We start from the raw sequence: 17,216 nt of genomic DNA on the forward strand, positions 1-17,216 counted from the left end.
ACTCTTTCCAACCTATTATTTGATATCCTTGGTAGAATACTAAATGTTACTGTGGGCTGCAGTTTAGCAGAGAATGGTTTGCGTTAATTTCCAGCAATTCTCTGAGTCCTTTTCCAGTTCTCACACTCGTTGTGTAGCATGGCGTCTCAGATGGCACAGGCGTGCTTAGATTGCCACCAAGGAGTGATCACAGCCATACTCATATGGACTTTGCATGCTCACATATGCATGTTATAACAGTTTATGCCAGTTGAGGAATCTTCTCTGTGCTTTGGGTTTAAGACATATAAAGCATCGTATAAGGTGGAACTGAGATCATGGGAGCCAGAAAAGGGAGTGGCATTCAACTCATTAATATGTTGGGGGGAAAAAAAGGTGCAGTTTTCACAAATGTAGCTTCTTTTTTTCCTGTTAGAAAAATAATGTGTTTAGCAACTGAAAAATTACTTTTAAAATAACACTGTAAAGAGAAGATTGCTTTTCTTACCTGATTTGATTTTATTACTGTGTTGTAGGTATGTGACTGGTGTAAGCACATAAGACACACAAAAGAGTATCTGGATTTTGGGGACGGGGAAAGAAGGCTTCAGTTCTGCAGTGCAAAATGTCTCAATCAGTACAAAATGGACATTTTCTACAAAGAGACACAGGCCAATCTTCCAGCTGGACTGTGCAGTACATTACATCCTCCAGTCGAAAATAAAGCAGAAGGCACTGGGGTGCAGCTGCTGACTCCAGATTCTTGGAATATACCGCTAGCAGATGCTCGGAGAAAAGCCCCATCCCCAGCGTCTGCAGCTGGCCAAATTCAAGGCCCTGGACCATCAGCATCTACCACTGCCTCTCCGTCTGACACTGCCAACTGCTCTGTCACTAAAATCCCCACGCCAGTTCCCAAACCTATTCCCATCAGTGAGAATCCAAATATTCCACCAGTTTCTGTCCAGCCACCTGCTAGCATTGTGCCTCCAATTGGTGTCCCTCCTCGCAGTCCTCCCATGGTGATGACAAACCGTGGGCCAGTTCCTCTGCCCATATTCATGGAACAGCAAATTATGCAGCAAATCCGTCCACCGTTTATTCGTGGGCCACCTCACCATGCCTCAAATCCTAACAGCCCTCTGTCAAATCCAATGATTCCTGGAATTGGTCCTCCACCAGGTGGTCCCAGAAATATGGGTCCCACCTCTAGCCCCATGCACAGGCCAATGCTTTCCCCCCACATCCATCCCCCCACAACACCTACCATGCCTGGGAATCCTCCTGGCTTGTTGCCACCTCCCCCTCCCGGAGCTCCCTTGCCCAGTCTTCCCTTCCCCCCTGTCAGCATGATGCCAAATGGTCCTATGCCTATGCCACAGATGATGAACTTTGGATTGCCATCCCTCGCCCCACTGGTGCCACCCCCAACTCTACTAGTGCCATATCCTGTCATTGTCCCTTTGCCCGTTCCCATCCCCATTCCCATCCCCATCCCTCACATCAACGACTCCAAACCCCCCAACGGCTTCTCCAGCAATGGTGAAAGCTTCATTCCGAGTACCTCCAGCGAGACGCCTGGGGCAAAGCCAACCAATAGCTCTTCATCCCCTCGAGAGTCGAAGCAAGGATCATCCAAATCCTCTGACTCATCACCGAGCTGCTCAGGCCAGTCCCTTAATCAAGCTAAAGTGCTTCAGGAGCACAGTAAAAATGAAGTTGTTGATTTGACTGTCAGACCTAGTAGTCCAGCGAACAGTAAATTTGGTTTCCCCAGTGTGCTACAGGGTCCACAGGATGGTGTGATAGACCTAACAGTAGGCCACCGGTCTAGGCTGCACAATGTCATCCACAGGGCTCTGCACACCCAGGTGAAAGTTGAACGTGAACCCAACAGTGTTGTAAATTTGGCTTTTGGTAGCTCAGACAAAAGGAACTGCAGTGACTGCAGGGACAACTGCAGCCCGGTTGACTCAAAAACATTACCGTGCAGTGACGGAGCTCACTGCTGTCCCGTCTCCTTGGCCTCTGGCACGCCAGGACTGGAAGCTGGCGCAGCGGTGTGCAACGTCATTGTGAATGGCACAAAGAGCACAGAGGGTTCCAAGAACCCAGAGCCACCCCAGGAGCCGAAAAAGCCCCAGTCCCCGGAGGAGCTGGCAGTGAGCGAGCTGGAGTCCGTGAAGGAGAACAACTGCGCCTCGAACTGCCACCTCGAGGGAGAGGCTGGCAAGAAGACTGGGGAGGAGCCCCTGGCTGGGGGAGACAAACAGGACCCGAACCTTAACAATCCAGCAGACGAGGACCATGCATATGCTTTGAGGATGCTGCCCAAGACAGGCTGCGTGATCCAGCCTGTGCCAAAACCAGCAGAAAAGACTGCTATTGCGCCATGCATTATCTCAACGCCAATGCTCAGCACAGGGCCAGAGGATCTGGAGCCACCATTGAAAAGGAGGTGTCTCCGAATTCGAAATCAGAATAAGTAAAGGTTTGTGTAATCACTACTGCCTTCTGTGTGAATAGAATTCAGTATTTTCAGGTCTGAGGGGAAACTCATGTGGATGTGGCCTTCATGAAATAGAAAGATACAAATTCCAATTTATGAGCACTTTCAGAAAACTATTGGTATTTGTGTTGTAATATTGTTTTTTGTGTTGTATTGCATCTGTACTTGTCAGTACTCCATTCATCAGCAGCCTCATTACACTTTCACTCACAGAACATATCATGATGGTTCTGGCTGTGAAGTTATTGTGCTGTGTATGTCAAAATCAGTGGTTTTCTGCCTAGAATATGGTACAGGTCTGGCCATTAATCTGCTTACTTATTCCAGCTGAGTTACACAGCAGCTCAAGCCTTCACAATGACTGAAATTGCCCTGCAGCGTAGCACAGAGACAGATGACCCAGCAGCTTCGTGCTAGCTCAGGTCCAATGGACTTAGCAAATGGTCACCTCCAACCATCTCACTTTGGTCTGCCTCCAGACTGCACCCTGGCTTTCCACTGAGCTGTTCTCGAGAGACTGAACTCCTCTCCATGGGCTTTCCTTTCTGGTGTATTGGTGCTTAGGGACTGCCTGCTGTTTGGGACCTGCCCACTATAGCTTATTGCAGCAAAACCTCTGCCATGGGACTTTACTGCCCTTCCTGAGGTATCTGCCTTTGGTGCAAGTCTCCCACCTCAGAAAAACAGCTGAGATTTGCCCCAGCCCTGTGCTTGGTGTATGTTTGTGGCTCCTGGTAGGGCTGCAAAGCAAGGCAGAGATATGGGTAACTCCACCAATCCCCATGGCTTGTCCAAGGACAGTGCTCCAGATGCAGAAACCTCTCATCCTTCATTTCCAGTTTCCAGCCTACTGAATCCCTCTGATAGCATAGCACCTTTGTAAAACTCTTTGTTTAGTATGTGTCTGATGCTTCAAATCTGCGAGTGAGAAACCGTCTAATGAATCTTCCCTGTCTGACCATGCAAGACCGGCTCTGGCCATCACTCTTGTACTACCTGAGCTGGGACAAAGCCCCTCCACAGCTACACATCCCACACTCACACAATCAGACCAGGTTTCCTCACTGGCTCGACCCCAGGTTTTCCATAGCAGAGTTCTCAGATATCCCAATCATTAAAATAATTTCATCATGGTGCAATAAATAAATAACAAAACAACAGCTCGAGCTGATGCCTTTGAGTAGGGATCCAGAACAAAGGAACCCTGGGCTTTTTTACCTTGTATACTCTCACAATCTAAGCACAGGGAAGTCTGGGGGTTGTTGGGGGTGTGTGGTTGCCCTGTGTCCTTTGTTGTAGAAAGGATCATTCCCACCTTCTTGCCTGGTGCTCAGGCTTGGGCTCTGGCCCCCCCAGAGCTCAACCTGCAGCTGGCACTGCAGCTGCACACTGTGCTACCTGCACTGAATATATTCCTTAACAAAACTAATGTAATGGAATTTATTTAGATTCACAAGCACGGAGAGCTTCTTTCAGGAAAAGGGGAAATGGTGGGTGTTGCAAGAAATCTGTTCAGCAGTAAAATACTGATGCTTTGCCGGATGTGGCTTGGTGACATGCCAGATTTCATTACAATCCATGGAATATTCTGTAGCCTCCAGTAAATCCCTGTTCCTAGTAGCACAAATAATGACTGCAGTGGTGTTTGGCACCTACAGCTACAGATAGCAGCAGCAGGCTGTGTAATCTGGGCCATTGCAGTATCTCCCTGCTCCATCAGTGTGGGCTAATTGCACCATCAAAGATATATAGTATGGCCAGGACTGCCTTCTGATTTGTTAACACAGCCTTCCCTGTGCTAGTTGCAGGGCTGGAGGAAACATTTCTTCCCTTGATCACCAACAGTATTTATTTACTTTCTTCGGTGGAATACAATCATATTCTTTGCTCTCAGCATGTGCTGACACATATAAAAGATACACTAATAAGAAGAGAGGACAACTATCACATTCTTGGACTAGTAATCAGCATATACAGGAACTTGAAAGTCAAATTAATATTTTAAATCTTTACACACTCCTAGGTCCTATTAGTGGGGATCCCCCTACCCACCCCTGAGGTATGGAATGTATGTCCCTCAGCAGCAATATCTTTATTGCAAACTCCACTGTTACATTTGCAGCTTGAAAGATTCCCTTCATAAATGTATGCATGCTTCTACCTAGGGGTAGTGATTTGATCTAGTGAGAAGGCCGCTATTTGGCTGTATCCTTTTTATTAAATTTTAGGAGAGCCATGGTTAACCCTTTCCTACCTCATTGAAGCTCCTCATAGCTGTTTATTTCAAGACAGTGCTAGAACATTTGCACATTATGTGCTTACTCTGTAGTCAAAGACAGACTGGTTCTCAGCATCTATTTCTGCTTGTCTGGATGATCCAGGCTGCAGCAGTGTTGCCTCTTCGAGGTCCCAGTCCCAAGAAGAGTTTAACAACATTCAAAGCCAGAGCCTAAACGCTCAGAGAGAGTTCTGGCTTCACCGAGTTGTGTATTTTTGCCTGTTGACACAATTATTCATGACATCACAGATAGTATTTGAGAGAGAAAGTTGGCAAACTGAACAAGCTGCATTAGAAAGACAAGGATTCTTTATCGTTCAGTTACTGTCCTCAGCCCTTTGTATTCTCTAAATGTCAATAACTGCCACTGTGATTATCCTCAGGAGTAGCGATTTTCCCTTTTGTCCTGAGTTTTTCATATTTCTTTCCCTCAGTGTAAGGGTTGTCTTACAGGAAAGTTTTCAGGTTGCCAGACAAGATTAATCTGACCCAATACAGACATCTGTAACAAAGATGCAGCTGAGCTAATTGTCGAAACTCTCTTTAACCTAGAGAAGCAGGCGCTTCAAAGAGACAGCTGAGCTCGCCCCAGAGTCAACAACTAAGACAGCTCAGATGAATTGTGCCCTAGGAGTGCCTATTTCTGCCTGCAATGAGGTAAACTTAGGGTGACTGGCACAGACCTAGCTATCCACATAGACACTGGAAGTTGAGAAGCCCAGCCTAGGTGTCTGCCATACCCCTGGGACTTGTGCAGTAACATAGGACAGCATGGTGATGGTTATTAGTCTGTGTCCATCCCATCGTTCCTCCAGGAAAAGGAAAGAAGTAGCCTCTGTGCAGAAGATATGGGAGACCAGGGTCCTTAAGTGCTCCAAGGGCAAGAGGATACTCCAAATACTCTGCAGAACAGAGCAGAGCAGAAACAGCATGGTAACCATCTCATTCCAGTGGGTACCTCAGCGAAATGTGGGTGGGTTTTGAGCGTCTCAAGGCATGCACGAGTGATTTGTGCAGCTCTGATGATTGATTTGAGGTGAGGACTCTGTGGTTTCATGCAGAGCCCTTCTTTTGCTATTTCAGCATTGCTGGTCATAGCCAGTCTGGGGAAGCAAAAGGGCTCTGCCTTAGATTTCTGCCCTCCCTGTCTGTGAGGACTGAGCCTGTCTGTGTCTGTGCAGAGGAGAACATCAGTGTAGCCTCTTGCACCCACAGCCCTGACCTCTGCCATGCCCATGGGTTAGTTCCTCCTGCCCAGGCCTCAGGAAGCAGGGAGATAAAACCCTTCTTCTGCAGTCCAGTTGTGGGGAGGATACCTTAAGAGAGACTCCAACCTCATAGAAATTCTAATAAATTAGAAAGAGGATAGAAGCTGCACTAACAAATGGGTTGATTTGGGCCCTTGGAGGTTTGTATAGATAGCACTGGCCCCACTAACCTGGGAGAAAAAAAGTCCAGCCAGTTGTCTTTTTCCCTCTTGCTTCTCACCTACTTAAATTGGAAAATCTGAACATATTGCCCTAATGTGCAGCTTTTCCTGGATTTTATTTCCCATCAAATTATGTGACAAGAAGGAAATTAGCCAAATATTTTTACGCTAGAGTTCTGGACAGACAGATTGAATTCATGTAACAGCAACATAGGCTCTCTAAAAAGGAATCAGTGCAAGCGTGACCTTTTTGGGCAAGTTGCCAATTTCTGGATTATTTAATGTACCAATTACTTGATTATTGAAAGTGCTAATCAGCAACATAATCCTTGATGTTAAACTTGAGTTTCTCCATCAGGATGTGGACTGTCAAGCTGTTCTAACTTGATGCAATTTGAAAAACTATCAAAAGATGTCTCAGTGCCAAAGTCCTGCTATGATAAAGGAATGAAGCTAGGAAGAATATTGGGTTGAGTGTTATATTTTCAAGTTTGAGCAATGTGAGTTTCTAAAATTAGCAGTGTTAGTGTTGCCTGCCTACATGCTTTATGCCCTGGCGGGATCAGTTTTAACCCACCAGCTTTGATGTCAGTGTTTCCTAAAGCAAAGAAATGAAAACACTGAGGTCTGCTTGGATTTAACATGATAGTTATGTTAAACTAAATGAGAAAATGAAGTGGCACATGCTAAACTCACAATTAGCTTCTGTGTGTGTGTATGTGTGTGTGTTGGGTAATCCTGTGTTGGGGACAGAGGGGTCAGGAAAGGAAGGAGTTTTTCTGCTTGTGACAGCAGAATTTCTTCCAGAAGTAATGGAAATAGTAGGTGTATAGCCATCTACAGAGCCAACCTGTATGTCTCAGGGTCAGCATCTGCTGTGTGAAAGGCCCAAACCTTCAGCTGTCTAGTCCATGCACTGTACTGGTAAAAATATACAGCATGCAGAACACTCAGTTCAGAGCAGAAGTAGTATATATCCCACTTTGAGCTCCTCTGCCCATAATAGTCCAGCACAAGATTTCCTACTCTGGTCTGCATTCCTGAGGCAAGGGGCATAGCTGTTAACCTCCTTTTTCTTTAGCCTTAGAGATTTTAGATCTCCTCTGTCACTGTGATATCTATCTACCAACATCTTTCTTACCTCTGCCCAGCTTGCCCTGACAAAATTTGACCTTAAAGATGTAGTTGAAAACAGTTTTTCTGTATTTGAACACGTTTCTGTGCTAGTCATCTTTGTTGACATGGTACTACAGGCCAGAGCCCTAGCTAATTTTAACTGGATATAGTTCCACTGGTGCCAAACTAATTTAAATCAGCAGAGTAATTGGAGTCATACACTTAACACCTACTCTTCTGCTTCAGAAGTTTTCCTTCACCTGGCTTCTTATGAGCCTACAGAAATTTTCCATTTATCCAAAGGGGGAGAGGAGAGACTTTTAACACCACAAAGCTTTAAACACATTTGCTTGGAACTGAAGCTTTGCCCTTGAGGGGTGCCTGACTCTGGCAGTTTGAACCTATGTTTCAAAATTGCCTGTATACCTTCTCAGGTATGTTAAATCAGAAAAAGTATTTCCCAGGAAAGAAAAAAAAAAAAAAAGGTTCTCAAAATAGTGAAGTATAAAAGTATAAAATGACATACTTCCAGGGTAGCTTTCAGCTCCCACATCTTGCTGCCGGGGTGTGGGAGTGCTAACTTCCGTCTCAGTGACAGTAAATAGCAGGCTCGTGGTACGCTGCCATAGATCACTGCACACTCTTTGAATCAAAGGAGCAAGTGCTGATTTCTGATGGGCTCCTCCTGCTTTTCTATAAAACCTCCTAGGGCACATGTTTCAAATATGAAATCTGATTCTTGAACTCAGTTTAGCAAATAACTACACCTGGTCTGATCTGTAAAGGTAATAATCATCTAGGGCTGTTGGCAAACAGCACACACGGCCAGTACTTGACAGCCAAAAAAGGTATAGCTCAATTGACAGACCCACAGAAATCTGAAGAACCTATGACACCTACAGACTGTAGCCTACCTGACAGCTCCCAGGACCTCAGATCACCAATTTCAGAGATAATTTTGGTGCTTACTTGCCATTATTAGTTTTAATTGTCTTATGAAATTAAAATCATTTGAACTGAAATAAGCACCATGCATTCCCTAAGTTGGTACAACCCACATTCAGATTGAAACAATGAGTTGCTCATAATTCTTTGCCATTCTTTAAAGACTGTTCAGGCACTTTCATACTTATAAGGTCTAAAATGCTCCTCTTATTTAAGTTGGTTCAAAGTGGGTTTGGCTGCACTGAGAAGTGTTAAGTGTGAAACAGCCCTATGGGGAGACTTGAGCTCTTCATCAGCCTGTCCTTGTGCTGTCGAGCTACCAAAGTCAGTGGTACAGGGAAATTTTATGGGGGTGGGGAGGAAAGCACAACTCATAATTAAATACAGAGTCCCTAACAACAAAGACCATAGTAAAACAGACTCTTGTAAAAACACTTGTAAAAACATCATCTAGACATCGATTGCCTTGACATGCAGGGGCCAAGATGCTGGATGGTATGTGTCTGATTGCCACTGAAATCTGATGAGGAGCTAAGCACCTCACAGCCTTTGTGAAGCTTGACCCTGAAACACCATGGCCAACCTCAGTGTGGAGCAGTGAGCTCTGAACAACTGTGAAAAGATTATAAACTATTTAACAGAATTACAATCAATACCTGAAAGTGGGAGAGAAAGGAGCGAAACACTTCTGTGGACTGTGGTTGTAAAAAGGTTGGACATACTCAAGCAGTGAGGTATAGATTTTAAGATAAAATTAAATTATTGTTTAAAAAAACACAGTGGAAGATTGAAGAAAAGTAGAAACAAAGCTCTTTGAGCAAGAAGTCAGGCGGAAATCAGACAGTGGCAAGCAAGATTTTCTGAAGCAATTTTTGTTTCCAGATTACCTGAGTCTCTCCTGTTGGTCCCATAAAGGTAAGCACGTTTCTGGGTGCCTTCACCAGTCAAAGTCTCAGAGCTGAGACCTTCTAATAATGACCTTTTTTACATTATTTTGATAATGAGCTGCAGTGCACTCAGAGACCTGAAAGTTGTCTTTGGAAACGTGGGTGATCATCTCGTGAGAGCCATGAATTGGAGTAACCTCTAGCATTCTGCAGAACCCTCAACTATTTAACGTTTGCTTCTACCATGAAAATTACAGCTGATTAAATATCTGGGCTTGATCCTGCTCAGTGCTGTGTGCACTCAGTGCTTGGTGCCTCTAATGCAAGTTGAAGGCCCCCAGCACGTTACAGATCGAGGTCCTGCCTCTGACTCCTTTGCGTGGCTCTGCTTCCCCAGACACAACTCTGGTATTTGAAAAGAATGGTATTCCTGTACAACATGTGTCTCAATTTGTAATGATATCCGCCCTGCAGCTGGCTTGCTTTTCCAAGTGTTTCTGAAACATTGCTGCCTTAAATTCAAGCCAACCTTCAATAACAAATTATCTAAAGGCAAAGAGGCTGAACTGCATTTGCTGAGAGGACACCCCTACTCCCTGCTGTGCTCCATCTTCCAGTCCCAGTTTTAGACTTTCATGCTGTGTAATGTAATCATCTTCTATGAAGGCAGATATTAAAAAAAAAAAAATTAGGAAATGGGGGGTTTCAGGATTGGGTAATGTTGAGTGGCATATCTATGGAATTCTGACCTCTCTGGAAAGATCTGCATCCCATCATCAGGTGATTGATATTGAAACCTATGGTTAAGGCAATTTTCAGCTATTTATTTGGAGCCCACGTCGTTAAATGCAAAACTTTGTGTCATCTGCTTATGCTCCAAATATTTCATGAACTACTTGTGCTACCACTTCTAAGTTCCTTATCCAAAAAGAGGATAAAAAAGCCCTTTCCCACAGGAATTCTCCAATTGAGAGAGTCTTGAACACAACTAGAGAGGATACATGACAAAGTCACTGAAATTTGAATTGTGACCCTAAATTTGAAAGATCGGCTAAAATGCCAATTCAGTTTTATTTGAAGCAGTTTGCCAATTATTGCTGAAATGGTTGGTGGTAAAAACATTGTTCCTGTCTTCTTGAGGTGAGAAATAGAGACAATCTAAAGCAGTGTTTGGGCCCAGTCCAGGTTTTTCAGTTCCCAGTTCAGTGCTGAGGGTAAGGGAGATGCCCTAAGGTGCCTGGCTCTGCACTGAGGTCTGTGCCAGGTCACAGCCACTTGCTCCTTAAGTGCTCTGGATGAGCTTTTCCTCTTCTTTCTCCCACAAGATAATCCATGTGACATTTTTGCCACCTGAGCATGCCCCCTTGCTTTTGGATGAGTCTGCATCTGCTCTTGTTTGGACTTGAAAAGAACCAGAACAAGGGCTGTGAAAACCAGGGAGAAACCCTGTGAGGACAGTGCCAGGCATGCAGTCCTGGATGGTTATGGACGGTGGAGTTGTTCATGGGAAAATGTTGATTGCTTCCTCATACAGGATGCTGAAACTTTTCACTAAGGTTCATTGCCGCTTCAGAAAGTTTTGTTATTGTAATTGTTATAATTTTGTGTCCCACAATAACATTCCAGGTTAAAAAGCCAGGCCCAGGTGTAGCCCAGGTGAGGAGGAGGACTCTCAGGGAGGCACAGGCTGTGCCTCAGCAAGACACCCATCCTCACCATCCTCCTTAGCACCACCAACAGTTAAACTGCCTTTCTCTGGCTATTTAACTGGTTTTACTGGAGAGATCAGGTTGAATAACAAAATTTAGAAGCACCTTGGAATAGCGGTTTAGGCCTACAGGAGACTGCTGAAATGCAAGCTGACGTTACTGTTCTGATTCAGACGAAATCAGAGGTTTAAAGAAGGGTTATTGAATCACAGTGGTTGCCTGTTTTCAGGAAAGGAGAGTAGATACTGTCTGGATTTGGTTGACCTTCTATTTCAGTTTTTCAGTTTTGGTTTTTTTTTTTTTTGTTTTTTTTTTTTTTTTTTTTTTTTTTTTTTTTTTTTTTTTTGTTTGGTACAGTTTGGTTTTTTTGTTTGGATTTTTTTTGCTGGGGGGGGAGGTGTGTTGTGGTTGGGTTTTTATGGGGGGCAGTGGGGGGGTGGGTGCGAGGTGTGTTGTGGTTGGGTTTTTATGGGGGGCAGTGGGGGGTTGGTTGCTTTTTTGTTATTTTTTTAAAAATACCTTGCAAAATCTTAACTTTATCCCATCTTAGAATGGAAGAATTTGTTGAAAATTTTGCTAGATTTTTTCAGAGGAAAAATATTATCTTCTACCACAACTGCACACCAGTGGGGCAAAGCACACTACTTACAAGGCTGGCAAACACACTGGTGCTGCACTAACTGGGGGAGACTGGGCTGCCTTGCTGTTGTGGATATATACCCAGTTACAATCAGGACTGGCCCTGGCAGGCTCTGTGGTCTGCCATAGGAGTCACTTCCAATGTAGAGATTAGAAGTCCAAAACCATGATGGCATTTTCCTCTTTGCATGATCCATGTACATACCTCAGAATGCCCCAAAATATAAACCAGAGACCCCCCTGTCAGTAGTAGCCTGGAGAAAATGGTGCAACAATTCATGGAATTGGGGGTGTCTTTACCACTTCCTCTGCCTAGGCATAGAAGGCAAATCCCAGGGCTCTTCCCCAGTGTATTCCCTAAAGTCACAATGTTTGCTCAGATTGCAACTCATGTCTTGGTAGAAGGGAAGAGATGAGTTCCACAGGTGACCCAGAGCTGAGGAGGATCTTTAGCTTACAAGGTCAGAGCAGAAGGAAATCACTATCTTTGAAATCCAGCATTGATGCTTCAGAACTCAGCTTGTTCTCCCATTTGAGCTAAAAGCCCTCCCTGTCTTTTGCAATGTGGCATCCCTTCCATTAGCTCATGGAAAGATAAATCATGGAGTATTCAAAGGGGAAGGTTTTAATGAAGAAGCTTGAACTGCTTTAAGAATTGTAAAAAAAAATAAAATTAAAAATTACAGAACTATTACAAGTAACAGATGATTCCAGAGTGTTTCCAGGGCTGAGCTTGCTCCCATGCTGACTTTAGCTGCACTCTTGTGGTTTATCTTCAGAGCAGTTTCCCTGAGAAAATAATTGCAGTGCCTTTACTCTAGGGCCATGCATGTCCCAGATGAACCAGGCCTCTTTTAGCACATCAGCATTCATTGTCTGGCTGAATTAAGTGCTGTGCTAAATTATGGAAACTCTGCCATGCCAGTCCACATCAACGGTTGTTTCAGCCTCCCCCACCCAGTCTCTAATTTTTCCTGAACAATAAGATGTGAATCTGGAGACAGAAATGTTCAATGGGGCATAGAATGACAGGGAAGCAGCCATGGAAAAAACTGTGTGTGCATCTGGATGTGTGTATGAGTGCAAAGCCATGTCAATGACATGGCCCCTCTGAGGGAGCAGGACAGGACTGGGGAGGACACTGGAAAAGCAGCCCTTTCTGGTGGCCATCAGGAGCATGCTGCCATGCTTGGCTCCCAGGGCAGTGCTGGGAGCAGACACACAGGGATCAGTGCTTGGGGGTGGGGGAGCAGAAGAAGGACATGTCTCCACAGCTGAGCCACCCAGCTCCTCAGCATGGAGAGGCAGGGAAGTGAGGAACACTTCCAGCATTTGGCTCTACCAAGCAGGTCCAAGCTTCCCACCACAGGACAAAGGGCTGTAGCTCTGCAACAGCACCTGGAAATAGCTGGGTAACTGCAGAGATGGAGCAAAGAGTGGGGAGGCTTTGCCTGAGCTGCCAAATTGACCTGCCATTCTCTAATTTTGTGCTGCTCTGAGCAAGGACGTGTCGGGCATCAGCTCTGTGTGGGTGAGTGCAGCCTGTGTCACAGCTGCCAATTGCTCAGGTTTTGACTAACAGCCATGCAGGGCATTAGTGCAGCTCTCACCTGTTGCATGGGAGCACTGCCTCACTATCTGAGCCCACACAGATGAACCTCCAAGCCACCTGCTTGAGCTGGGTCATCATCCAGTTGAGTTATTCTCCTTCCCCCCACATTAGCAATAGGGCAGAAATGAGCCTTCTTACTTGTTCTCTTTCGCTCATCTTTTCCATGCTGCTTCCTGGGTTTGAACTACAGCCTGCCTCTAACTTCTAGGTGGTCTTCCAACCCAGGATCAACCCAGCATACTTGACTTTGGAAAGCAAGCAAAACCCAGTGTGCTTACCTCAGCCCAGCTCACATAAGTTCAGCTCCATGGCTTTACCCTAATGAAAATTCTTTTGTGGTTGATGCAATATTTTTATCTGATCAGCAATATTTGATGTGTATTGAGGGCAGGTTCAGCTAGGGTGAAGAGCATATGTCGCTCTCCTAAAAAGTAATTTGGGTTTTTTTGGGGAGATATAAATAGCTGACTTTATTGTGCTGGTCATGCACGCTAGTGCTGGCACGAGGTGCGTGGCATTGAGCTCCCAAGCAGTGATGACTGGTGTGTTCTCATTTCTTTACAGAACCTTGCCTGCGATGCCTGATACAGATTTTTATTTTTTAACTTGATTGCTACAAAGATGCATTCATCAAACTCGATTACTGCCATATGAGCCAGTCAACAGGGAAGGTCCTTCTTGCCCTTCTGCACACACTGTTACACTGAGTCCATCTGCACCAGGGGAAAATAGACAGAACTTACACAGCTCTGCTCCAGGCAGAAAGCATCAAGAGCCACTGAACTTCTTTATGCCTTCCCTCCCAAATCTCTTATTGGTCTGTGCTGTACCATGTACCATGAAACTGGTTAGTGAGGGATGGAAATTCATTTCCATTGATGTATGGAAAGAGAGAGCAGTATGAAGCTTCAGACATTACAGGTTTAATTTTCTGTGCTTCCCTTTTTACACCAAGATTTCAAGCCAAAAAATGTGACAGAAAGCAGTTGTGTACTTCACCTTAGTAGGTGGATAGATCCCAATTCTCAGTCTAGTTCTTGTTCACAGCTCTCTGTACACACAAAGAAGCTCATCTCACTGGGCATATTGCCTGAAAGCACAAACGTTACTCTTTAACCTAGATATCATGGTCTCCATGCCATGGAAGTTTATGCTAGTCAACATATTCCATGTGCCTTCCAGTCTATGCTGTAAGGAGGGTGAACCTTTGGCAAGGGGATACAGGCACGTTGTTGGGAGGGATTGCAGAGGAGCCAGTGTGAAGGGAGATCGTGGAGCAGACTGAGAAGGGACGTGTGCCCCAGCACCAAAACTAAGGCTGATAAGTACTGCAGAGTTTCAGTCCACATCTGTAGGGAACAGCAGATCCCATCCAAGGAGATAAAGTCTAAAGTTCCCTGTGTAGGGAGACAGAGTGGACAATCACTGCTAGGTAGCTTATGTGGCCAGCTGACAAGGGAATCACTGGTGCATCTCCCAGTATCCCCTAGAAACACTTAAGACTCAGGAGCTTATAGCTGCCAGGGTGTTGTTGAGAATTAACTATAATTATATCAGCTACCAGCTTTATATCACAGGAATTCCTCCATCTTCCTTTCCAGGAACCTTGGAGGCTGCGTGTCCCAATGGCCCTTGAGGCAGGAGGGGCCGGCAAGGCCTGAGCAGTGGGCTTGTGCCTTGGCCTGGCTGCCTGCCCAGCGGGAGGCTATGTGGGACCTGAGCTCAGGCAGTGCCCAGCCTGCCTGCAATGAGCCTCCTGCTGCTCTCCCTGACCTCCTCTGCTTGTCTGCTTTGCAGGAGCGCTCACTGACAGGGTACCTTGCATGGAGAAAGGGAGCAGAGCAAACCACGTCACTGCACCGAATGACACCAGCTGGTCCGCTCACCACCCCTCTGGCTGAAAGTCCAGCAAAGAAAGAGCTTCCTGTCATGAAGCCCCCGAGGAAGTCTCGGTCCCACGGGTGCCTTTGACCCAGAAGACAGCACATCATAGATCCACACAGTGTGCTCAGCATTCCTGCGACCACCCCTCTTCTCCTCTCTGAACGCTTTTTCCTCTTCGTTTCTTGCTGGGGGGGATTTTTCACCCGGGTTTCAAAAACCACATGGACCAACATAGGTACTTTTCCCTCACTGACTTCGAAGTTCAGATGTTTGAGACTGGACAATGATACGGATTTTTTTTTAATTTTTTTTTCCTTTGAAAAACTGCTGTGGTTTTGCTGCTACACTAAGAATCGTGATTTGCATTGTATGGTTTTGGACCTATTCAAGTTTTGATGGGGGAAAGGGGTAATACTGGAGTAGCAACGCTTCAGAGTCATCTCTGTCCTACCCATGATGCACTTTTAAATGAAGAGTTAGAATATTTTATTGGCTAATATACTTTCCTTGTTATTTTTACAAAGGCCACCTTTATCCTTTCTAATGCCATATTTTCAGTGTTACACTTTTATGGCTTTTAATTTTTGATTTGACAGATGTAAGAAGCAGCATGAATAGTTTATACTGTGGTTTTTCAGAGACTGAATGCCAAGAGAACTCAGTAAATGTTTATTCTTCTCAGCTTTCTCTTTAAATTCCCCTAAATAGCGCCCCATTTGGGAACAGAGCAAGAGTGTTGAACTAAAGACCAAAATTCCCTCAAGGTGTAAAATAATCTGAGGGGAATATTTGCTGGGCGTCACGAAAGACTTGGATGAAATTTCAACCCTGATGGTTTTCAGTGATCCAGGAAGGCAGTGAGACAATCTCTCCATATGCATAGCCCTTTCATGATAATTAGAATGGTATGGACAAACCAATGAAAACAAGGGTAAAGTGAGAAAGATCCCCCATGATTCTGTTTCACTGTTTGCTTTCTCCTGTCATGGTTAAGAGAAATGTGCAATTTGATCCTCAATCAGTGGGTGGAGGATAACAGGGTAGAATTTACTTGTGTGCACTTGTACAGTTGTAGCCAAGAGTCCAAAAGTACACTAGAGCATGTTATACTGGCACTGAATTGGTAAGAGAGTTGTGGAGTATCCCATTCTGACAAATAAAAAAGAAAAAAAAAAGAAAAGAAAAAAATACAAAAACGTGTAAAAACCCCACAAAAAATCAAAAAGAAAGAAAAAAACTTAAAAAAAAATTCAGATCACCTTGTGATTCAGTGTAACTGTTTACTAACTCGAATAAAGCAATTGTTCACTCTTGAGTGTTCAGAGTACACCTTTTCTATAAGGCTGCTGCGGGGAAGAGAGGAGGGAGCAGAGTCTCTGTGTCAGCGGTGTTGGGAGCAGGGCAGCAGAGTCAGTTGAACCAGAGCCTTGTAGTGATGGTGCACTATGAGCACTATGTATATACTGTATTTCTATATTTTCCTTTGTACAGATTCACTTAAGTCAAGCTACTGTTTTACAGGTGCTCCTTATTTATTAGAGCTGTGAAAGCTTGGAAATCACACCGGGCGAGTAAGCTCGCTTTTTAAAAAAACAAACAAACAAACGAAAAAAAAAAAACAACAAAAAAGAAAGGGGGGGAGGGGGGGAATCCAACAGCTCCTGAGTCTAGGGAGAGAGCTCAAAGACATTTTGATGAAATATCTTCAAGAGAGCAAGAATCTGAAGCACCCTCAGCGTGCTCTGCTTTCCTTTCGGTCTTGCAATGCTTTTCTCTCTCCCTGACTGGTGTCAGATTTATTAAAACAAAATAAATCTTCAAGAAAAAAAATGCACTTAAATGTGCTGTTGTTTTATTTTTCTTTTTTTTCCCCCCTCTTTGTGCATGCAGTTATTCATTCCTATACCTGTCTGGTCACAGACAAGAAGACCCCTGAGTCTGAAGCCACAGAAAAATATGTGTAAGTTGTTCTTGAAAGCTGTATCTATGTCCCTTCCATCTTCATGCCTCCCCTGACACTTCTCACTTTCTGCAGTGTTTAAGGCATGGGGAGAAAAAACCCTGCACTTAGCACAGTGGAGAGTTAGGTCCTGATCTTAGGGAAGATCCCTGGATAGATGCAGTGGCTGCAGCTTCATTGATTTCAGAAGGATCTGTGCAAGCACACTTTTCTCATGCTGCCTCTGGGGCAGTGTACAGGGAGTATTCTGCCTGCCTTTTGTGAGGATG

The 17,216-nt window shown here is 44.7% G+C and overlaps 1 protein-coding gene across 2 annotated transcripts in view; it reads left to right on the top strand.

The window, feature by feature from the left end:
• SOBP (sine oculis binding protein homolog) overlaps nucleotides 1-16,827 on the top strand; it is a 113,845-nt gene extending 97,018 nt beyond the window's left edge. For both annotated transcript variants that reach the window (XM_005418413.3, XM_031066672.1), the window contains 2 exons: nucleotides 516-2,470; nucleotides 14,901-16,827. In XM_005418413.3, coding sequence (XP_005418470.1) covers nucleotides 516-2,468 — 1,953 coding nt within the window. In that variant the 3' untranslated portion in view covers nucleotides 2,469-2,470; nucleotides 14,901-16,827. The remainder of the gene's footprint in view (nucleotides 1-515; nucleotides 2,471-14,900) is intronic.
• Nucleotides 16,828-17,216: the final 389 nt, after the last annotated feature.

This window comes from Geospiza fortis, unplaced genomic scaffold (assembly GCF_000277835.1).
Source record: "Geospiza fortis unplaced genomic scaffold, GeoFor_1.0 scaffold98, whole genome shotgun sequence".
Lineage (NCBI taxonomy): Eukaryota > Metazoa > Chordata > Aves > Passeriformes > Thraupidae > Geospiza > Geospiza fortis.